Source organism: Haliotis cracherodii, unplaced genomic scaffold (assembly GCF_022045235.1).
Source record: "Haliotis cracherodii isolate W230 unplaced genomic scaffold, xgHalCrac1.p SCAF_17, whole genome shotgun sequence".
Classification (NCBI taxonomy): domain Eukaryota; kingdom Metazoa; phylum Mollusca; class Gastropoda; order Lepetellida; family Haliotidae; genus Haliotis; species Haliotis cracherodii.
The window spans coordinates 12,724,065-12,749,434 of NW_027266272.1; the positions used below are offsets into that span (position 1 = coordinate 12,724,065).

General features: G+C 41.6%; 1 protein-coding gene across 1 annotated transcript in view; it reads left to right on the plus strand.

The window, feature by feature from the left end:
- The first annotated feature begins 11,361 nt into the window (after nucleotides 1-11,361).
- Nucleotides 11,362-25,370, plus strand: part of LOC139464393 (uncharacterized) — a 66,349-nt gene continuing 52,340 nt past the window's right edge. The window contains exon 1 of the mRNA XM_071245920.1: nucleotides 11,362-12,296. Coding sequence (XP_071102021.1) covers nucleotides 12,233-12,296 — 64 coding nt within the window. The 5' untranslated portion in view covers nucleotides 11,362-12,232. The remainder of the gene's footprint in view (nucleotides 12,297-25,370) is intronic.

Here is a 25,370-nt window from a genome sequence, read left to right on the forward strand (position 1 = left end):
TGTATCTCATGAACCTCTTTATCTCACGGGCCTCTATATTACACGGGCCTCTGTATCTCATGAACCTCTTCATCTCACGGGCCTCTATATCATACGGGCCTCTGTATCTCATGGACCTCTTTATCTCAAGGGCCTCTATATCACACGGTCCTCTGTATCTCATGAACCTCTTCATCTCACGGGCCTCTATATCCCACGGGCCTCTGTATCAAATGGACCTCTTTATGTCACGGGCCTCTATATCTCGCGGACCTCTTTATCTCACGGGCCTTTGTATCTCATGGACCTCTGTATGTGAGGGGCCTCTATATCCCACGGGCCTCTGTATCTCACGGGCCTCTACATACCACGGTCCTCTGTATGTGAGGGGCCTCTGTAACCCACGGTCTTCTGTATCTCACGGTCCTCTGTATCCCACGGTCCTCTGTATCTCACGGTCCTCTGTATCCCACGGTCCTCTGTAACCCACGGTCCTCTGTATCTCACGGTCCTCTGTAACCCACGGGCCTCTGTAACCCACGAGCCTCTGTAACCCACGGTCCTCTGTAGCTCACGGTCCTCTGTATCCCACGGGTCTCTGTAACCCACGAGCCTCTGTAACCCACGGGCCTCTGTAACCCACGAGCCTCTGTAACCCACGGTCCTCTGTAGCTCACGGTCCTCTGTATCCAACGGGTCTCTGTAACCCACGGGCCTCTGTATCCCACGGGCCTCTGTATCCCACGGGCTTCTGTATCCCACGGGCCTCTGTATCCCACGGGCCTCTGTATCTCATGGGCCTCTATATATCTATATATCCCCCCCCCCCCACACACACACACACACACACACATACCAACACACACCACAGAATTTCAAATTTGACATCGTCAAAAGTTTAAAATATATGAGGAGCGGGGGTTTGAGTTCAAAAGTTCTTTCAAATCCCATGAAAATGTCCCCAAATCGTTGTCGGCTGGTATATGAATCGATACATATATAACATGTATCTCTCTTTGTGAATACCCGAATATTCAGCATTGATATCGCACAAGCACACTAGTGCTGCGCATTAGAGAATGATTTAGCCATCCCAAACTCGATGGGTTTGACGACGCGTCCAAGGTTACTGCACTTATATAGCGACGTGCACGTGTATTTGTGTATACACCGTATACTGACTCAGAGCTGATCAGTCCTTGTTATCGCCCTTTAATGCCCAGCGCTCGTCAAGGTAACAACAAGTACCATCTTTTAACGTCTTTTGGTATGACGCGGCCGGGGATCGAACCCCGGGCCTTCCGCTCTACACTAGACACTCTATCAAACAGAAGGCGAATCTGGCATTTAACAGCCCCGTAGGAATTGTCTCCAAGATACCAACACCGTGATCTGCAATAAGTCCACAGACAACGGCAGCATGATGGATTCAAACGACAAACCATCCGGGACTGAAATCTGCACTCACGGGTCTCAGATGAGGTGTCAAGGGTTTGGAATCTGTCATGTGCTTAACGAGTTTGTTTTTCGAAGTTTGCCTTTTTTTAGTGAGACTTTTTTATGTGACTCGTTGGCTTCCGTGTCACAGCTGCATGTCAATTATTATTACTCTTGAGGAAGACACTCCTGTTGAGACATAGTTAAGATTTGACTTCTATATTTTTTTGCGTCTATGGAGTTGTAAACTAAAGACTTGTGTACATGCTGTGTAAATCCACGATTTACGTTTTGAGTGAGTGAGTGAGTTGGGATGGTTTTAACGCCGCTTTTAACAGTATTCCAGTTATATCTCTGCGTGTCAGCTTAATGTGGGAGGAAAACCCAAAGTGATGCAGGTCTCAGACGTTTACCACTTCGGTGAAACCCACGAGCACGGATATGGTGCTGACAAACCTAGAAGCACAATCGAACCGTGATTCGAAACTACAATCATAGGTTTCTGGCGTGCCCAAGGGACGCAACTCTGCACAGCGAATCGCGGCACCTAAGACGGCTGGGCCACACGTACCCCCATTAACGTTTTTAAATTAGAAATATATTAAAGTCAGTGCTTAATAATGAATACGGAAAACATAATAACGTCACAGACTGAATATTTCAGCAACTTATACGAACAGACAACAATACGAAATCAGTGACATCGGGCATCGGTGACAAGCCCCGCCCCTTCTCTTGTCAGCCAATGAAGAACGAATAGTTAATACTAGCCAATTATGAATCTTATTTAACACTTATATACGCTTGTGATGTTCTTATTTATTTGAACATGTGTTTGTCAATAGGCTGAGACATTGTTCTGATGTAACCAAAATGTTCTTCGGGATAATTATGTTATTTTATCTGTTATCTAAAAAATTGATTAGTCAATCAAATGCCACGTATTGACTTGCAGGTTATTATATAACGTGGTGATCTCCCACGACTTCAAAGTCATCCCATCTCCAGAAAACAATTACAGATGTTGAATCTTTTTGCCTCGATGAATCTTCTGTCACAGGTGATCCATTCACGCCATGAACTGTGCGCGCTTGTTTCGAGTCATGAGAGAATATAACTTTTTTTAAACAGATGCTCCAAAACGTGTTGTAAACAATGTTCATTCATCATAGAAATACAAAAATGATGCATCATACAAACATGTATGTCACGGGATATTTCAATGAAGGTATGATTGAATGCCTGCTCTGTGGAGGGGGCACGGATGGCCCCGTCGCCTAAGGCGCCGCGATTCGCTGTGCAGAGTTGCGTCCCTTGGGCACGCCCAAAATCTATGACTGTGGGTTCGAATCCCGGTTCGCCCCGATTATGTTTCTAGGTTTGTCAGCACCATACCCGTGCTCGTGGGTTTCACCGAAGTGGTAAACGACCTGCATCACTTCGGGCTTTCCTCCCACATTAAGCTGACAAGCCGCGATATAGTTGGAATACTGTTAAAAGCGGCGTTAAACCCAACTCACTCACTCACTCACTAGCTCTTCTGTATTTGGACTACATTCCATGCACCTTTGCCGAATTGCCGAGCAGCCACGTTTTCAGTCTCGATCCTTTTTTTTTGTCGATGCTTGTGCCCTGAGTGAAATACAGACATTATTGGGTGACAATTAGCAGTTACTCCCGTGAAGATTTCGGGTTAGAACTGGTCTTCAGCAACCTATGCTCGTAAGAGGCGACCAACGGGATTGGGTGGTCAGGCTCGTTGACGTTGATGGATGTCATCGTATCCCTATTGCGTAGATCGATGCTCATGATGTCAATCATTGGATTGTCTAGTTTCGATTATTTACACATAGATGAATATTTGTGAATGCGGCGTTGAACATGCTTGTCGTAAGAGGCGACTAACGGGATCGGGTGGTCAGGCTCGCTAACTCGGTTGATGCATGTCATCGTATCCCAATTGCGTAGATCGATGCTCGTGAAGTCAATCACTGGATTGTCTGGTCCAGATTCGATTTTTACATACCGCCGTCATATTGTTGGGATATTGCTGGACGTGGGACGTTGAACAAACAAAGTATACTTTGGCCTTAGGTTATTTTGACCGTCTCCGTGTTCTAGTGGTACAGCGTCCGCCCGGAGAGCGGAAGGTCGGGGCTCGATCCCCGACCGCGTCATACCAAAAGACGTTAAAAGATGGTACTTGTTGTTACCCTGTCTGGCGCTCGGCATGAAGGGGCTTAAACAAGGACTGGTCGGCTTGGAGTCAGTATACTGTGTCTGAGTGGGGTATTCATGTTAAACTGCGGCATGGTATCTCAGTGAGCTAGCACTATAAATCGGCATCAGTCCGGACTAGTACAAGCAGCCACACAAACACACACACGTACATGCACGTCGCTATATAAGTGCAATAATCTTGGACGCGACGTTGAACCCCATTTCACCTCACCTTAGGTTATTTTGGTTGTGAAGTTGTTTAAAACGTGCGTTTTTTTTACCCACAGCGGTACTCACACAAACTATGCTTTAAATACAAGTATAGCACAATGCCCAGGATCGCTGTCTCCGATGATTAGAAATAGCTGCATCATTTGACACACACACGTCGTGTATGGCCGCTGTTATGGCAGACATTGGATTTTGGTCCATCAATGCTTTAAAACACGTCAAACCGTGCAGCTGTTTTCAATAATTGCCATCTTAATAAACATACCAATATTGGCAACGTGGCTGACTTTTGACAAAACATAGTAATGAATAAAGGAGGCGTTTTAATCATCTGACAGGTAGACAAGGTACATACTAATAAACAATAATTTTATACAGGGAGTCCCATTTATTAAGAGTGACTCGCTTTTTGAAAATAACAGCGATACGAATAGGAACATATCTCTGAGACTTTGTCCAAAACATCCACATATGGCGTAGGGGTGATTGTTGGGCTTTGAAATGATTGCCACTATAAACAAACCAACAAAATATTATTGTTAATTTTTTTTAAATTAAAGAAATATGTTACAAGAGATCGAAGCATTGGCAACAGTACAGAATATACCCTAGGCAAACTAGGTGTGGGAAAATTGAGCGCAGGCATATGGTAAAGAGTTGGATCTTTGGGTTGATGTGGAGCACGTGCCTATTTCTTCGAGTAGGCAAATTCGTAAAACAAGTTATAAAAGAGGTCTGGCCTAATGTGAAAATGATGTCAGCAAATACTTGCGCAAGAATCGCTGCAATAGCTAAAGTGAGTGAGTATGGTTTTACGCCGCTTTTAGCGATATTCCAGCAATATCACGGCGGGGGACACAAGAAATGGGCTTCACACATTGTACCCATGTCGGGAATCGAACCCGGGTCTTCGGCGTGACGAGTGAACGCTTTAACCACTAGGCTACCCGACCGCCCCGCAATAGCTAAAGGCAGGCTGTCTATAAAGGTAAAAATTAAAGAAATCTACTTTTAGTATAAGACAATATGCATTGTATGGTTACACTTACAACAATAGAAACACATGAATTGTGAACCCTGGTATGTAGACTTACGTATAATCTCAAAAATGATAATATTTTACAGGAAAATACGTTGTTAAATTATCTTATTACAATGTAGTACAAAGGAGCCCAGAGACTCAATCTTCGTTTCCCGAAAGTGCTGTAATCTAGGCTTGCCAGCTATTATAGACTTGCATGGGCTATATTGTATATATTTGTTTCAGGGTCTGTATAACAGAATATCTATTACATGCTATGTAGCCTGTCTTATCCTAAAGAGAGAAATTTAATATAGGAATCCAACTCAAGTCTAGACTGAATTTGCAATATAGATTGCCTCAGCTCTGAAATGAAACATTGTTCTGGGTTCCATTGTGGATAGATTTATTATTTTGTGGATACATGTATATATTTTTGAATAAGATAGTTATATGTCTGGGACTAAATGTTAGTCTACATGTTAGGCCGTAAACAGGTACAATGAAGCCCTTCTTTACAGGGACAACGGCGAAGCAGAAAGGTATGGAATACTGTAAGGGACATTCTCGCGATCTCACGAACACATATTTAGCTCGTTTTCAAAGGTCGAGATCGCGAGAATGTCCCTTACAGTATTCCATAGGAAGGTGAATGAGTTTGGTTTTACGCCTCTTTTAGCAATAGTTCAGTAATATCACGGAGGGGGACACCATAATGGGCTTCAAACATTGGACCTATGTGGAGAATCGAACCCGGGTCTTCGACATGACGAGCTAACGCTTTAACCACTAAGTTACCCACAGCCCCAAGTAGCAAGGACTGGAACGATTTACACTACACCATTATACATAGATATGAGTAACACTGTACCGAGGGCTACGTCGTCCAATACCATAAAATGACAGGTGAGGTGAAATGGGGTTTAACGTCACGTCCAAGATTATTGCACCTATATTGCGACGTGCATGCACGTGTATGTGCGTGCGTGACTGCTTGTACTAGTCCAGAATGATGCCGATTTATAGTGCTAGCTCACTGAGATACCATGCCGCAGTTTAACATGAATACCCCACTCAGACACAGTATACTGACTCCAAGCCGACCAGTCCTTGTTTTAGCCCCTTAATGCCGAGCGCCAGACAGGGTAACAACAAGTACCATCTTTTAACGTCTTTTTGGATCGAACGGCGGACGCTCTACCATTAGACCACGGAGGCGGTCCATTAAATTACAGGAGAACGTGAGTAATTTAAGTCATTTGAGCATCTATAACAACTGAAGGACGGGGATTTTACAGGGGGATCTACGCCAACAACGGTAAATCATCACGTGCGAAGACGTTTCACCAGAGTTTCACAAACGTGATACAGATATATTAATTTTTGGGAGAGGCATTCAGATAAGCAACATTTGCTTGTTTGCCAATCCCTCCACTTTATGGAAATAAATATGTTTATATCATATATTAATTTTGGAAATTTACGTACGTTATTGTCACACAACCAAAGCTACCATTGTCTCTGACATGACCTTCATGAACGCTAACGCTTCCCCGGTTCGCAAAGTTCACCCAAAACATTACCTTTGTCCTTTGTAAACTAACAATTATCAAGTAAACAGCCTCTTCACCTATCTAATTGTCGTGAGCAAATGTCAGACGCTAATAAAATAAACCCAACCAAGAATATTCACTGCCATCAAAAGACACCATTTCGCTCGATGTGACGTTACACCCAACATCACTTACCTCCCTTTGTTGACGTTTCATTTTGGATGCCCCGAAGACGTAGTGTTTATAGCTTCATAACGCTTAGATTTATGATAAAAAGGCTTTAATGGTGATGTCTTGCGGCCGCTTTACCTCATGAACTATTCATGACTAACCAAGATAATGTTGTATCGTTCATCGAGAGCTGATTGGTTCAGTCCCACGGCTCAGATCCCTTGAGTCGGATATCGTCACCATGAGGTGTTAACTCAGGGACGTAAAGCACGGTCTAATGTTTGTCGTGTTGACCGCGTAATGGAAAGTGGTTTTTGCTCTCTCGAGGTGAGGTGAGGTGAAATTGGGTTTAACGTCGCGTCCAAGATTATTGCACTTATATAGCGACGTGCATGCACGTGTATGTGTGTGTGTGGCTGCTTGTACTAGTCCGGACTGATGCCGATTTATAGTGCTAGCTCACTGAGATACCATGCCGCAGTTTAACACGAATACCCCACTCAGACACAGTATACTGACTCCGAGCCGACCAGTCCTTGTTTTAGCCCTTTAATGCCGAGCGCCAGACAGGGTAACAACAAGTACAATCTTTTAACGTCTTTTTGTATGACGCGGGCCGGGATCGAACCCTGGACCTTCCGCTCTCCGGGCGGACGCTCTACCACAAGACCACGGAGGCGGTCGCTCTCTCGAGAGGTATCAGACAGGTTCTCGTTGCCAAGACGAATAATTACACCGCAATTGCCAATGGAATTCTAGTGACTGATTTTCGAAAGTATCATATTTATTGCTGGGTTGATGGTTACCATGTCGACGAAATAATATGTATCCATGTAATTTTAATGTGTCTGTGTGCACATGGTTACCTAAACCGAATTATTATCAACACAAGGAATATTCATATTAATCTATTATAACATGCAACACTTAATAAATGTGTATGAGTGAGTGAGTTGGATTTAACGTCGCTTTGAACAGTATTCCAGTTACATCACAGCGCGTCAGCTTAATGTGGGAGGAAAGTCCGAAGTGATGCAGGTCTCAGATGTTTACCACTTTGAGCGTTGGTACGGTGCTGACAAACCTGGACACATTATCGGGGGAACATGGATTCGAAACAACCATCAGAGGTTCCTGGCGTGTCCAAGGGACGCAACTCTGAACAGCGAATTGCGGAGCCTTTGACGACTTGGCAACCTGTGCTCCCTGAATGTGTATGGTCAATGTGTCTGTTATTGGTTGATTATAATTAAATACATATCGACGTGAGTAAATACTGCAGTATTTCAGATACACCATGGCGCCTGTAAATAACTGAAACTGTCCAATGAGATCGACAGCATGAGCACCAGGATAGGTACCCAGTAACGTGTTGTCGTAATACGTGACTAACTGGATGGGTGGTCTGCCCGGTGACGCGAGTGACTGTGTGTCATCGCACCACATCATGGGGAGTTGCTGATAATATCAACCGTTTGTCTGGACTCGCTTTTTTACAGAACGATGTGGGAGCACGGGTGGCCCAGTCGTCTAAGGCGCCGCGATTCGCTGTGCAGAGTTGCGTCCCTTGGGCACACCAGAAACCTATGATTGTGGGTTCGAATCCCGTTCGCCCCGATGATGTTTCTAGGTTTGTCAGCACCATACCCGTGCTCGTGGGTTTCACCGAAGTGTTAAACGTCTGAGACCTGCATCACTTTCCTCCCACATTAAGCTGACACGCCGTGATATAACTGGAATACTGTTAAAAGCGGCGTTAAACCCAACTCACACACACATACAGAACGGTGATTTTCGCTAATCGTTGCTCATTAGACTAAATGGGGATTGGATGGCTAAAGTCCTTGTACCCCGAAGATGTTTGTTGTCACGTGAGGGAGATAATGTAGTTTATGGCGGCGTTTACCTCTTATATAATTAGGGGCACGGATATGTCACATTCAAACCCATGATATCATAGGATACTTGGCATGGCTAAGGGACGCAACTCTACAGTCAACCAGTTGTGTATCTGATCCATATTAGGCTACGTGAGAGCTGTAATATCAGACAGACAGACAGACAGACGGACGGACGGACAGTCGAGGTGAGGTGAAATGGGGTTTAACGTCGCGTCCAAGATTATTGCACTGATATAGCGAAGTGCATGTACGTGTGTGTGTTTGTGTGGCTGCTTGTACTAGTCCGGACTGATGCCGATTTATAGTACCAGCCCACTGAGATACCATGCCGCAGTTGAACATGAATACCCCACTCAGACACAGTATACTGACTCCAAGCCGACCAGTCCTTGTTTTAGCCCCTTAATGCCGAGCGCCAGACAGGGTAACAACAAGCACCATCTTTTAACGTCTTTTGGTATGACGCGGTCGGGGATCGAACCCCGGACCTTCCGCTCTCCGGGCGGACGCTCTACCATTAGATCACGGAGGCGGTCGGCAGACAGACAGACATATATCACTCTTACGAAATACATTATACTAAGGTAAAGGAAAGTAGTTGTTATGTCAATATATGTTTTTACAATTTCATGCATTTTAATCACATTGGTACCCAAACTATGATATATTGGTACATTCGTCACCTAAATTGTAATACTGATATAGCATGCACTTCTTCAAATTCACACCAGCTAAATAACGTTCATTACATAATAATGGATTGTGTTTCATATAAGAGCAACATGTACCAGATGACTCTATATCAGAAGACCACTACTGAAGTACATATCAACAAAAAATGTTTTTAATATTTGGTGCACATTAATATTTCCAAATATAACCTCAATCACATCTGTAGGGCACATTAAATGCTCAAGTTTCACCACCATTATGTTCATATTTCAACCTCGTATTGTAATATTTTCGAGCAAATCGATAATGTGGCATATTTAGAATCTTTAGACAGTATTTGATAAATGTATCGGGGAAAATGATGTAACATCGCTTCATAACAACGTTATCTTCCCCACCATCAGCATCATTGCCTTGGGGACGCATTCTTTAGGGCCTGGTGGTATTTGAGCAGTGGATATTAATCTCCGACCAAAGGGTGATAACTCTGAAACTACAGAAACGAATTTAATCGTTTCGGTACATATTTATTAATATAAAGTTACTCAGCACATGTTAAGGCCATTAGAATTTGTATTTTTCTCATTTTTAAAAGTCAGCGTTCAATATTAAGAATATATCATGTACATTTCACATTCATAAACATATTTCGGGCGGTGGGGTAGTCTAAGGGTTAAAGCGTTTGATCGTCACGCCGAAGACCCGGGTTCGCTTCCCGACATTTCTGGTGTCCTCCGCCCGGATATTGCCGGACTATTGCTAAGGCTGGCGTAAAACCATACTCGCTCACTCATATTTCAACATCTTGTATGTTACTGGACCGACCTTCAATACTTCCAATTCGAATCGTCCAAGGCGCCACGATTTGCTGTGCAGAGTTGCGTCCCTTGGGCATGCCATGATTGTGGGTTCGCCCCGTGAAAATCAGAGGAAGAGTGGGTTTTCAGCAACCTATACTTGCCGTAAAAGGCGACTATGCTTGTCGTAAGAGGCGACTAACGGGATCGGGTGGTCAGGCTCCCTGACTTTCTTTGATGCATATCATCGATCCCAATTGTTTGTATCGATACTCATGATATCAATCACTGGATTTTCTAGTCAAGACTCGATTATTTACAGATCGCCGTCTTATAGCTGGAATATTGCTGAGTGCGGCGTTAAACAAGAAACAAACAAACCAACGTCAGTCGCCTCTTACAAGCAAGTCTCTCTTACTCTTACAAGTCGCCTTTTTACGGCAGGCATGGGTTGCTGATGACCTATTCTACGCCGGATCTTCACGGGTAGTCAGTCATAAGTAAATACACTGTGCATGTAAATGTACGTAACCATCATGCACTTATATACTACTCAGAAAGGTTAACTATGGTGATATAAAAATGTCGGGTGGTCCTTAGCAATTTTTGAGTAGCATAAATATAAAACGTCAATTATCGATTATCCACGGAAACAGATTGCGTTAAAGGCAAAATAGCGCTAAAATTTTATGGATTGATCTCTGAAAATCATTAATGACACCAGATGTTTGCGTGAAGGGTCAGCATGTCCTAGCGTACCGGTAGCACCCGCCTATCACAGAATTGCACAAAAAAAGTAAGTGTTTGTTTGTTGCCAGGCGCCATAGTGAAGTACTCCCGCCATACGACAGCTGTATTTAAACAAACCAGACATCAATAGACTCTAAACGATTCTTTTTTACACTTGATCGACGAGTCGAAACAAGTAAAAAAGAAAAATATGGAGCGACACACTTTAATTTTTATTTCGACCTGCCAACGGAATTAAAAAACAAGACATATTCAAACCATAGAATATATAGATTGATCCTAAAAAGCTAATTTGTATTCCCATGTGAGTAAAACCAAACCAAGAAATATTATACATTTATTTATGACAGTTGTTTCACGATTCGTCAAATACCCTTTTTTAATCATTTATTAGGCAAAGTTTGTCATCTATTCGTCATCAGCAGTGTCAAAAAGTCCCATGAATGTAGAAACACCACGACTCTATATGATGACGTACACCTTTGCCCAACTGTCAAGTCATTCAACATCATTAAACCTTCGCGAGCCTCGTGGTCTTCTTACATAGGCTGTAAATATTCCTAGCGATATGAATGGCTGATTACCCTCGAATGCCCGGACCATGTTTTCGCCACTAACTATCTCATTCCCTCAATGCGTCTGGTCTCAAGGCCTGTTCTGTAGATCGGCAATCAGTCGATCAACTGCCCCGAAGAAGGACGTGGCTGTGTTATTCAGGCCGAGGAGGGATTACCGTTAGAAGAGTTGTTGACGGAAAGAGACATTAAAGACAATTGCGGCCGAAGGTGGACTGATAGATCTATGTGATACATGTTTGTCCATCTTGACCAAGGGCTGGACTGTCCGAAATAGAAGGACGGGAATGTTCTCTGGGATCAGTTGAGGCTTTTGAAGATATGAAACGGGAGTTGTGAAGGAAGGACTCTCTCCTTCACAAATGGTGCGACGACAAAGGAGTATTGTACATACATTGGCATTTACACAGAGTTTGGGGCTAAGCATCGAGAAGCCTTGCCGTGAATGTACCCTAGTCGTGTAGCCTCGTATCATTTGCTTCTTTGTTCGTGACTGCACGCGCCACTGGAAATTAAGCTGATCTTAATGATCTACACAGCGTCCAATATATTCTCTATTCAATATTTGATTATTTTCACCTGGAACTGGTAACAACTGTTGGTCGACCAGACTTATGGGTCAATAAAGTCCTTGGTGGAGGAAATCGATGAGACAGCATTCAAAGTGTACGTACACAGTATCTTACTCCGCAAGGTGTTCAGAACCAACCCCGAGGCAAGTGCCACGCCTTATCTACAACACAGCGACGCCAGGTGTTAGAGACGAAACAGGCTACATCAGGCTCATGCAGTATCTCTTTGATGTGTGCTGGTACACGATGATAGGCAGAACATAGATCTTCATCAGTGCATGCGATTGTAAACTCCTCGACAGTGTGACGGGTAACGGATTACTGGAGCAGTGTTCATGGATACGGGATGAACCATGAAGACAGTGTCGGGAGCTGACTGGGTATTCGTTACATTCATCCTTACATGGGTTTTGACAGGTAAGTGGTTATTAACATTGGTTAATGAACCTTCATTGAAAAAGTGTATCGCATTCAGACTAGATGTATTCTGTGGGTATATAAACTACAAGCCAAAAGAATGTACACACCCATGTTTGTGATGTCTAAATGACTTAATATTAACGAACTTCATAAATAAATCATTCAAGATTTATCGTATATATGCCGTCCGATCTTAATACCATAAGATTTTGATTTAAACATATTTTATTACGGAAAACCAAATGGATCAGGCACAAGTGACACACTTACGAGGCCTTCTCCTATATACATTTCTTTACATTGTGGTATGTGAATTCTGTGGTGCAGAATAAATACCATAAGAATGGAGCATATGCATGTATACTACTCAAAAGAAGTTAAGCATCACCTGATTCATATTACTATAGTTTATTTCTCATGTCATAACAGATTAACTTTACCATTATGAAAGAATCGGGTGATCCTTAACTTCTTTTGAGTAGTATATATTACAACTACCATAAATTATGAACAATGTCTTAAATCATATTTAACTATTTAAAAACAGAAAATTCATATTGCGCCTTGTATCAAATATCATTTGAAAATATGGGTATTATATATAATTTGAAAAGACAGGTATCAAATATCATTTGAAAAGATAGGTATCAAATATCGATATACCACAGTACACATTTCGATTACACTGTCACCATTCGAGATGAGTTTTGACACATGCGGGGCGAGGGGAATGTCGGTAACAGAACGCTCTGCCTGTAGTGTGTAACGTGTAAGATCTGAATTAATGAACCGTCATAAATATCAAATTGTGATGTTTCCTTCAGTTTTAGATATTTGAAAGGGGGAAGCACATTTTGCAGTTTACACTTAGTAGGAGCTCACGTGAACACGACCATTTCATCAAAAATAACTAACTAACTAACTAAATAAATAAATAAATGAATAAATAATCGAGCCCGCCACTCCTCAATAGAACGATTATCTGTGACGATGCATGTAGGTGTGCGCCGTGTGGGATCGCCTGTTCTTGATGTTGCACGTATCTTGTACAGATGACTTGCACGGTTAATTGATGGCGGCCTTGTTTCACAGAGAAAAAACAACACATGTTGCTTATCGATCACATTCTCAATAAACATGCCCAGCTATTTGTACATCATGATATTCATCCATATGTGACCATTAAATTATCTTTGTAACACTAACAAAGCCTATATATATATATTCACTTTTAGGATCCTTCAAAAAGCATCAACGACACTCTGAGAGAAAATTCTCTGGTAATTTAATCAGCAAACGTAAACGAATTTAAAATCACTATTTCGAAAAAAAGATTCAAAGAGTTCTTTTATAGACAGAAACATATTCGCCCGAGAGCGATTGCCTTCATTTGCGTGTTCTGTGCTTAGGCGGTGTATGATGATTGATTTCTTCTGATTAATCTTACTCAGGGCTTAGTTGTTTTCATGGCCAGCCCATATCGAGCATGATATAAATATCAAATGATGTTCAATCAGCAAAAGAAATAGAATCAATGTCCTGGAAACGTCCACAAAGGCCAATTAGTAAAAGCCAAAGTGAAGTCAATATGTTGAGGCTGGGATCATTAAGGAAACTCGACAGACAGTGTTGTGATAAGTCAGATGTTTATTGCACGATTAATAATGCATACAGTTTGATCCTGTGAACTCCCCGCTGTTCTTGGCAAAGCACTCCATAAGTATTAACTGTTGTTGACCTGGGGATGTAGACATAGTCAATTTATTTGGATTGACGCCTCACGCGGAGTTTTTGTTTTTGGGTTGAAGTAACATACGTAGTCCTTGTCCTTGGCTGTACGCTGTGAACGTAGTCCTTGTTCTTGGCTGGACGCGGTGAACGTAGTTCTTGTTCTTGGCTGTACGCTGTATACATAGTCCTTGTTCTTGGCTGTACGCTGTATACATAGTCCTTGTTCTTGGCTGGACGCGGTGAACGTAGTTCTTGTTCTTGGCTGTACGCTGTATACGTAGTCCTTGTTCTTGACTGTACGCTATGTACGTAGTCCTTGTTCTTGACTGTACGCTATGTACGTAGTCCTTGTTCTTGACTGTACGCTATGTACGTAGTCCTTGTTCTTGGCTGTACGCTGTATACGTAGTCCTTGTTCTTGGCTGTACGCTGTATACATAGTCCTTGTTCTTGGCTGTACGCTGTATACATCGTCGTTGTTCTTGGCTGTACGCTGTAGACATTATCATTGTTCTTGGCTGAACGCTGTATACATAGTCACTGTTCTTGGATAGACACTGTATACATTGTGTAGGTAATAGTTGTTATTGGTTGAACCCTGTATACATGGTCGTGGTTCTTCGCTGAACGCTGTATACATAGTCCTTGTTCTTGGATAGACACTGTATACATTGTGTAGGTACATTGTAATAGTTGTTATTGGCTAAACGCTGTACACATGGTCATGGTTCTTGTTTTGTCGATGCATACGAACACGTTGTCCTCGTCTCCTTTGTCCTTGTGAATGCGATAAATCTTTACTTGATGCAAACAACAATAATGTCAGCAAAAGATTTAAAAGTCATATTGAATAATAGAGGCCAAACTTTCAAACCAGACCAATTGCAAAGTATCTCGGTAGGGAATATACATCTCGATGTCGCTAATGAAATACACATCCTCAAAACGGCATGAAAAAGTCCCATTTTTTATGAATGTATGTGAATACAAACTTACAACTGACAAATGTGATATCCAACATGTATCTAAAATGTACCACAATAGATTAACATCATATATTGACAAACATAATCATTTATGTAATATACCATTTGAAATAACATGTATCCAATGTATTCCAATAACCAAGAGATAAAAAAAATAAAGTGATGAAAAACAATATTTACAACTCGCAAAGGACTTGCATTGTTACAGACCTGTTGTTGACACAGTTGGAAAGTCAAAAATATACATAGCTGCTTTATTCAATTTTTAAAAGGTTAGGGACATTCACACTATGACACGGATAAACAGTTACCACATTAAATGATGCGGAAATCATGCTACATGGTAAAGATGGCGGTCTATGTGAAGAGTGACGCATGGTAAATACCGTATGCATAAGAATTTCATGTTATTCTCTGCTAGCCTTGATAGAACATCAGACATATTTGCATAACGAAATGCAATCGATCGATGCATATTATCATCATTGATACTCACACTTTTCACGCAGCAATGAGGTGCACCTGTGCACATTGGACTAATCTGCCGATCATGCAACAGATGTGGCCTATCCTTGATAAAATGCTAATGCGAATAAAGATAAATAAGTTCTTTTTTATTTTCAAAGTAAATATGCGAAAATGTATAATCAAAGTTGTATTGCTTTGATGGCGCTTTATGTATCAACTATAAAATAATTCAACGCCACCGCATGACTAGCGAAACAGACGAAACAGATTCAGTTGGTCGTTAAAAAGACAAAATAGCTATAAAATTATAAGAATGGCTCACTGAAAATCAGCTCTAACACCAGGTGTGAGACTACATAACACGTGACCTTATCCTCTGAAATGAATATTAATATTTGTTCGGTATCATAAATATACAATACTGAATAATACGTACACTGATAAGTGTAGAAATGTATCTGCTGGTATATTGTTCATATTTAAAACAGCTGTTTCTATACAAACGCCAATTGGGCCCAGATACGGAATCAGTGAAGACACATCCAACTATACTTTCATTGAAGTATGTCGTGACATAGTAATGTTCCTTATCCCATTGTTTGGCCACGACAGTTTGATCGCCAGGCTCACATCAAACATCCCTTATTTTGCTGTTAGAATGTCACTTCGTGGGGAAAGCATTAGCTGCGTGCTCCTGTGTGAATCCATTGAAATCTTGAATGATGATGTCCTGCGTTGACCCAAAGCAATTTGTCAGCGAGGAGTAAGGAGGCAATGATTTCCCCCAAATGGGCTTTTAGGGACTTAATCAAATACCATTTTAAGACCTTTCTAATAAAGAAGGTTTGGTCCCAGGAGTTAGGTAAATAATAGACCTCTACTATGGAGTCAAAGAGATCTTAATAAGTAGTGCATCTTAGAAGACGGGTATTTAATTACAAGTTACAGGCTACAAGTAACATAGTTAAGGCTTAGGGTATGTGGATAATTCCTGTTAAGGCGAGTTGGAATGGTTTGTTTGTCAAATTTCATACTTATTTCTAGACTTCAGGTTTGTACTGAAAAACTGCCTTCAATATTAAAATTTGCATTATCAAAATTATGGTGAGGGAATGCTGTTTCACACGATTTCAGCAATATGGCACCCATATATGTGCGTACACGTCACTTTACATAACCAGTGGGTGATAGCATGGGCACATATATATGACGTTACTGTACGTTGACTTCAATTTATCGACCACGTTTGTATAGACGTGGGTGAACATAACATTTGGGAAATATCTCAATTAAAAGTAGATTGTGAAAAATACAAAATCTACAGTTTAGTTGGCTGAGTACAGGGGACCTAGTCCGTCTGAGAATCATTGGAGATTAAGAAGTACAGTAATATCAACTTGATAATGAGAACTCCCAGTGCGGTGGGGGTGTGGGGGAGGGGTGTGTGTGCGTTAAAGCACTCCATACTCTATGAAGATGGTTTTCACTCCACCGTGTTGTCAGCCCATTGTTCTGACATCAGAGGAATTTAGAGGATCGAACCCGGACCTTCGTCGTAACGAGCAAACACGTTACTCACCATTTTACCCACAACCCCATGTCTGTAACGAGGGAGGGCGATATTTAACGCCGTAATTACCAGTAATCCCGAAATCACTAAGGATCCCGAGGACACAAATTAGGGCTTAGCACAGTGTACCAATATGGATCAGTGGGTGACCAAGAGGTCTGGAACCAGGGTCCTCATGTTTCTAATACTAGGCCTTCAACCCTTCCTCATTAAAACATACAGAATTACACGTCACCGATGGCTATATTGAGATAAGTACAACCATCAGTTTGACCTGAACTTCAGACATGGCCGAGGTCTACGTCAATGATGATAATGGCATGCTACGTTCTTCGAAAAAGGACGATGATATCGATAAGAACAGTGTTATCGATGCGATAGACCAATCCGATAAATTGCAAATATGCAAATGAGGTCACTTAGCGGGAATAACATTTCAGCAGCATGCATTGATGCAATGTCCTCTCGATCAATAAACTTGACTTCCGCTCCTTCAGAGAAATATGATTTCAAAAGATTCTGCACTACGTGACAAATGGAAAGGTTCGATCAAACATTGTAATACTATTCATACCCAGCTTCTAAAGTACTTCATTGCGAAGTGACAGGACAGTATATAATACATATAATATTTCCCTCGTGTGTTTCCGAATCGTAGATATCACGTATTGGGAATGATAAATAAAATATGATATTCGCCAAAGCATCGTATAATGCAACGATTCCTAATATTTAATATTTATGATACGGTTCACGTTCAGCAAAGACTCGAATCTCTAAGAGATAAAACGTCTGTACAAGAACCTTCAATGACTGCAAACTTGAAATTAATAAATAAATACCTGCAGTGGCATAATAATAAATGGCATGAAAACGCTTCATTGTTTGTAGGCAAAGTATACGGTATGAAATATTCAGAGAGAGCTCGAAACTCCCTACTTCCCTGGATGTAAAGTTTTCGAAACTAAATCGTATAGTTTTGTTTAACATGACCATTCATTGGATGTAGACATGGACGGTTTGCACTATATAGGTAAAGCGTGGTAGACGGGAAATGCATCAGGTTTTGGTTTTTTACCATTCTCATCTCTGTAAATACCTCGTAAATGAGGTATTGTATTCAGACTCTGCTTATGTCTGTCTGAAAGGAAAAGAGATCAGACCATTAGGTAAATTGATTTATTTGTTTCACTGTAGCCGGTGAAGCAAACAAGTAATGCTTTTTCTTTCCGCAGAGTTTTTGGGATAATGTAGTACCTCCATTCTAAAGAATACCAGACACTCTTTTATAATATCACAGCGTATTAGTTAAATGCCTGTCGCATACAAATGCAGGCATGCAACACTATGCGTGTAATATAGTGATAGGAAAAGATGGAAATCACTTCCGCTTGAAACCTGTGCACCTGCGGTCTTCATATGAGTGAGACCGCCTCCGTGGTCTAGGGGTAGTGCGTCCGCCCGGAGAGCGGAAGGTCCGGAGTGCGATCCCCGACCGCGTCATACCAAAAGACGTTAACAGATGGTACTTGTTGTTACCCTGTCTGGCGCTCGGCATTAAGGGGTCACAACAAGAACTCCGTATACTGTGTCTGATGGGGGATTCATGTTAAACTGCGGCATGGTATCTCAGTGGGCTGGTACTATAGAAGTGCATCAGTCCTGGATTGTACAAGCTGGGATGGTGTAGATAAATGTGAACCTTTGTATATATAACAATATGTGACCGTTAAATATTGGTTAAAATTATCAAAAATTAATAAAGTAGATTGCAGTGTTGATGTTACAATATGATGCGTGTATACTTTTAAATGTATACTTTATGAACGTGAAATCAGAGGTTATTAAGAAATCACCATGTGTGTTTATCGATATGAAAAATCTGAAATGGGATTTAACATCACGTTTAAAATTATTTCAACTCTTTCTTGAGTATGTATTGAACTAGTCCGGATTAATATCGGCTTTATAGTTCTAGCCATGCCATGCATCAATTTAACATGGATATCTCAGTGTCAATGTACTCACTCCCAGACGACCAAACCTTGTTTTATACCCACAATGCCGAGCGCCAGGTATGGTAACAACAAATATCATCTTTTTTCCGAAGTGATCGAACACCGACCTTCGCTCTCCGAGCAGATGCATTATCGACAAGGCCGGCTGTTATAGATGTATAATTTCAAACAGACTCCTGAAACAAATGTGAATAATGTAAGCTTTATGCAAATCCCATATATATTCAGAGTATCTTTTCATATGTTAATCTATAGACGAATAGAATATCTTTGGTGCAGTTCAGATGTAACCCACACGTGTTAATCATGGGACATGGCAGACACATACATTTACCTTCAAATTGAAGAATACGTACTCATTATTCTTGGAACGCCGTTGAAGTTGAATATATTAGGTTTCATTTGCTTTAAATATAATGAATTAACAATGTATGGAACAACAATATAATGTACACCCGAATAAAACTGCATTAAAATATGTATGGAACAACAATATAATGTACACCCGAATAAAACTGCATTAAAATATGTATGGAACAGCAATTTGTACATCCGAATAAGCACACATGTACTTCATAAATGTCCAGTACAAACAGCAAGACAACTTGAAACCTTTCAAGTTTATATGTTATCAGGAAGCCATTAAGAAGTTCATCAGTGTAAGCTCTACAACCACTTCTGTATTCATTACTGTATGTGACATGAGCACGTTGTCTGACTGAAATGAACGTAATTATATAAATACGCCGGCGAGGCACGCTGACACGATGGCTAGTCACCCAGTCTGATGACCGATCAATGGAACTGGCAATGTGGTGTTGGGTGTTGAGGTTGGGTGGGGATGGCGTGTTCTGGTTGTCGGTGGTGTAAAGAAAGTAACACTTTACGATGGCATGTCTTTACTTCCTGACACACTTTCAGAAAGTCTTATATACTTCCTGACACACTTTCAGAAAGTCTCATGTACTTCCTGACACACTTTCAGAAAGTCTCATATACTTCCTGACACACTTTCAGAAAGTCTTATATACTTCCTGACACACTTTCAGAAAGTCTCATATACTTCCCGACACACTTTCAGAAAGTCTCATGTACTTCCTGACACACTTTCAGAAAGTCTCATATACTTCCTGACACACTTTCAGAAAGTCTCATGTACTTCCTGACACACTTTCAGAAAGTCTCATTTACTTCCCGACACACTTTCAGAAAGTCTCATGTACTTCCCGACACACTTTCAGAAAGTCTCATTTACTTCCCGACACACTTTCAGAAAGTCTCATGTACTACCCGACACACTTCGGAAAGTCTCATTTACTTCCTGACACACTTTCGGAAAGTCTCATTTACTTCCTGACACACTTTCGGATAACATAAGCGGCATGTATAAGTTGGTAAAATGAACAAGGGAGATAATTGAGTAAGTGAGTATGGTTTTACGCCGCTTTTAGCAATATTCCAGCAATATCACGGCAGGGGACACCAGAAATGGGCTTCACTCATTGTACCCATGTCGGGAATCGAACCCAGGTCTTCGGCGTGACGAGTGAACGCTTTAACCACTAGGCTACCCGACCGCCCTTAGATAGTAATAAAGAACAAAGCAATAAGACTGCTAAGTTGTGATAAGCAGGCCGTATTTAAATCTTTGGAGACGTGACAAGCTTTTTTTGCGTGTCCAGGGTAATGTCGGATCCAAGGTGTTGCAGGTGGATGGAGTTTCCATGAATAATCGCCTCACCATATAATCCATTGTCCATTCACTCGGGTCGAGTGTCAGATTACCGTCGTGGAAGCCGGATTTGAAATCATATGTCATACTATAGGATGTCCCGAAAGTCGATTTAAGGATAATATGAAATATATCACGGTGGTCGGTACTTTCGTGAACCAGTACCAGACTAATCAGAAGTCGATGTGTTGTGTAACGATTCCCACTGTGGATGTGGTTCGGCCTGAATCTAAGTGTTGGTGGGAAGCGTCTGGCAGATGGCTTTCAATACTCCTTCGAAAAGAGAACATTTTATTAGTGAGTGAGTGAGTGAGTTGGGTTTAACGCCGCTTTTAACAGTATTCCAGTTATATCACGCCGTGTCAGCTCGAAGTGATGCAGGTCTCAGACGTTTACCACTTCGGTGAAACCCACGAGCACGGGTATGGTGCTGACAAACCTAGAAACATAATCGGGGCGAACAGGGATTCGAACCCACAATCATAGGTTTCTGGCGTGCCCCAGGGACGCAACTCTGCACAGGGAATCGCGACGCCTTAGACGACTGGGCCACCCGTGCCCCCCATTTTATTAGTTAAAATCGACAGAATATATATACATGTAATTGAACACCAAAACAATCAATGCCAAACAATTAACAACGATATTCCAATATCATTAAGTTATATTTCTCTGACATTGCTCTTACAAGCAACAAACAAATGCATATTTGAACAGGACGGATTCTTAAAAATACCAACGCATTGTGTCATATCCCCAAATCATACATATACCTGACCCAAAGGATCTTACACTTCACAAGGGGGCACGGGTGGCCAAGTCGTCTAAGGCGCTGCGATTCGCTAAGCAGAGTTGCGTCCTTCAGGTAAGCAAGAAACCTATGATTGTGGGTTCGAAGCCCGGTTCGCCCCGATGATGTTTCTAGGTTTATCAGCACCATACCGTGCTCGTGGGTTTCACTGAAGTGCTTAACGTCTGGGGGCTGCATCACTTCGGGATTTCCTCCCACATTAAGCTGGCACGCCGCGATAAAACTGGAATACTGTTAAAGGCGGCGTTTAAACCCAACTCACTCACTCACTAAACTTCACAAGATGATGCTAGATGGACAGCAATCACTGGTTCCTCGAATGGCATGCATACATGCATATTTACGATGTGACTGCATATCATCAAATGACAACACTAAGCTTCTTCGTACCCAAGAGACCATATGTACCTCGGCATTTGATCCCTTGCCTCCCCATCAGATACAGAACTTGCATCAATCAATCATCCATCGAGACAAGGCTAATCTACTCGATGCCGCGTGAAATAGATCAAAATAGTCTCCCGGGTAAGGAAATGGATGCAAATTTGGAAACATCAATCATCCTTTTGTTTCATCAGTGAGTTTCATAACGATAATAATGTTTAAAGTACACCAAAACTCACCCTGAAACACTGTCAGTGGGACAGTTCGTTCGATGTGTCACTCAGCGTCAAAATAATAATCTTTCTTGAAAAGTATGAATGTAGCTCATCTCCAAAATAAGATCTGTTTGGTACATGTTTTTTAATTATGTAAGCAAAGTTTATGCTTTTGAGTTGCTCGATGTATCGGGAAGGCGCGTTCTGGTCGCGTTAAAGTTGCGTTACGTTCACGTTGTGGTCGCGTTCAAGCTACGTATTCGATAATTTGCGTTCATGGGCGTCCAAGTTGGGATATGTATCGAGCGATTCGCATTTTGGTCGGTCGCGTTCAAGTTGCGTTCTATATGCGTTTTTACGTAAAATCGTATTTATTTGATTGCCGTTTTGTCGCGTGTTGTACACGCATTATGGTGGAGTCGTGCTGTATGTAATATATGATTACGCCGAAGCATATTCGCTTTCTTTATACATCTTATTCAGGAACGAATATTGGACTTATTTGGAAAACCACAAGAATGCAAACCGCATTCATGATGTTGCCATCTTCAAATCTAATAAAACTCTGCCTTACTCCGAATCTAAACCGCACATCTTCATCACCCATCACTCAAATCCCTCCCCTATCCTCAGCATGAAACATGTTGAACTGGAGAAGCAATCAATCTGTTTCATCTCACTGAAAATGATGTAAAAGTTAAACTAAAGAAAACGTTCGTTCGTTCCTTCCATACAAACTGTAGCCATAGGATAACTTTTCTCAGAGAACATAATTCAGCTTGAGTACCCTTGGGGGGCTATATCGTCAGGAGCACATTGTGTTTGCTTCAATCCAAAGAGAGACAGAAACCAATTGCAGCCTACGCTGAAAAGCAATGGCGTTCTGGAATAGCGTTACACAACGAGGCACAAACCTCGAGAATTGATCTACAAAAACCTGTCGTTCAAACAGAATACCAGCGACTTTGAAATGGAGATAGAGTGTTCCATTAGTTCTGTGAATTGATACACCATGCTGTGTGCGATGAATGGTATTTTATGATAATTCGCTTATTGCGTTGAGATGAAAGTCTAGCCAATGTTTGTAAAGTCCAATAGGAGTTCGGTGATTAGTTAATATGCTTTAAGTTGGGATATGGTCACGTTTGAACCAAGAAATAACATTTGTCCTGATTGGACTCATCTGTTTTTTTATTTACTTAGTTGTGCTAGCAACGTGAGGCACTCCAGATCTATAGCCACATTAACGCATTTAGATATGTCGCTAAATGTTTGAGTCACTGGCATGAAGTAAATGTGATGCGGTCTATGTGATGTCGTTGATCGTTGATGTGGGTTTTCACTGTCTCACGTCAGACACTTGTTTCTCTGTGAGTTGGGCTGCCTCCGTGGTGTAGTGGATAGAGCGTTTGCTCGGAATGCGGAAGATAGGTAGTTCGATCCCCGCCCGCGTCATGCCGGATGACATCAGAAAAAGGAACTTGTTGATACCCTGCCTGGTGTTCGGTATTAAAGGATAAATAAGAACTGAAGTCATTACACTGTGAACTTGCGCAGAAACAACGGCATGAGCCGGGACTAGCACAAGCATCCACACACATATGTGTGTAATCTTGAACGCGACGTTAAACCCCATTTCACATCACCTTATAGATATAAATACACATAGATTATTGAATCCTCTGCCTTTCTCCAAACATTTTCAGAGTCACATTCATAAAATAAATATTTAGCACCATAAGTCAAATTTTAGGCCCATTTTCTCTTACTATCATATTGTACCATGTTCTAGACAATTTGGGTCACCTCTACTCTGAGAGTTGGAGCCGAACAATTATCTCTCTTCCCCTACACCCCCCACTCCCTGCCACAACCACGACCACCACATACAAACACAACCCACTCTACACGCCCACACCCCCCAATTGGAGGGTCCCTAAGATGAATACAGACATTTCAGTGACAAATGTCTAACAAATAACGTAGCCGTCAAACTCCTTCAACGGAAGCCGATGACGGATGCGTTTACCGCCACATGAATAATACGCCGCAAAGATAACTACAAGTATCCCCTCTACAAATGAAGGCTTTTCACATGAGTTTGACGAGAGTAGGTCAGGCAACGTTTGTTTTGGAGTCGTCAGTGTGGTTACTGTCCAATATAATTACCCAATTGTGATCGTATTGACACTTGGGCTGGCTTGCGTTTCACAGGTGGTAAGATGGCAATGATTAACTCACTCCTTGACACGACTTGTACTGAAGATGAATATTTCAAATCGATCTCTTGTCCAGAAGGAGGCCTCGACGGTCCTGGGATAATCGATGGCAAATATGGGGTGGTCACCATTATGTTGTCCTGAGGACTGGTAATATCTGAATGTCGTGACAGACTTGGCGATCATCATTCTTGTGATGACTGATTTGGGAAGGCTTTGGAAGACTAACCTTATATAATTTGCAAAGTCGTTACTTGGGCTTTGCTTCGGAAGAATGTTTGTATATACAGAGAACATACACAGTTGTGCCGAATGGTCGATATGTCAGTAGGTTTGGTTTCACGTCACGATTAAAAAGTATTTTGAATATTTCTGTCTGTCAGTGAACGTTCGTCCGGAAATGTTGATATGCACGAAGCATTGTCACACAGGACACCGCCATACAGAAGTAGTTTTTGTCCTGTAGTGTCGTTAATATATCTGTGAAACTCAGCTGATCTATCTGGGAAACTGGGATGATATATCTGAGAAACCCAGCTGATATATCTAGAAAACTCAGCTGATCTATCAGGGAAACTCAGTTAATATATCTGGGAAACTCAGCTGATATATCCTAGAAAGTAAGCTGATATATCCGGGAATCTCAACTGATATATCCTGGAAAGTAAGCTATTTATATATATGGAAAACTCAGCTGATATATCCGGGAAACTCAGCTGATATATCCTGGAAAGTAAGCTGATATATCCGGGAAATTCAGCTGATATATCTGGGAAAGTAAGCTGATATATCCGTGAAACTCAGCTGATATATCCGGGAAAGTAAGCTGATATATCCGTGAAACTCAGCTGATATATCCTGGAAAGTAAGCTGATATATCCGTGAAACTCAGCTGATATATCCTGGAAAGTAAGCTGATATATCCGGGAAACTCAGA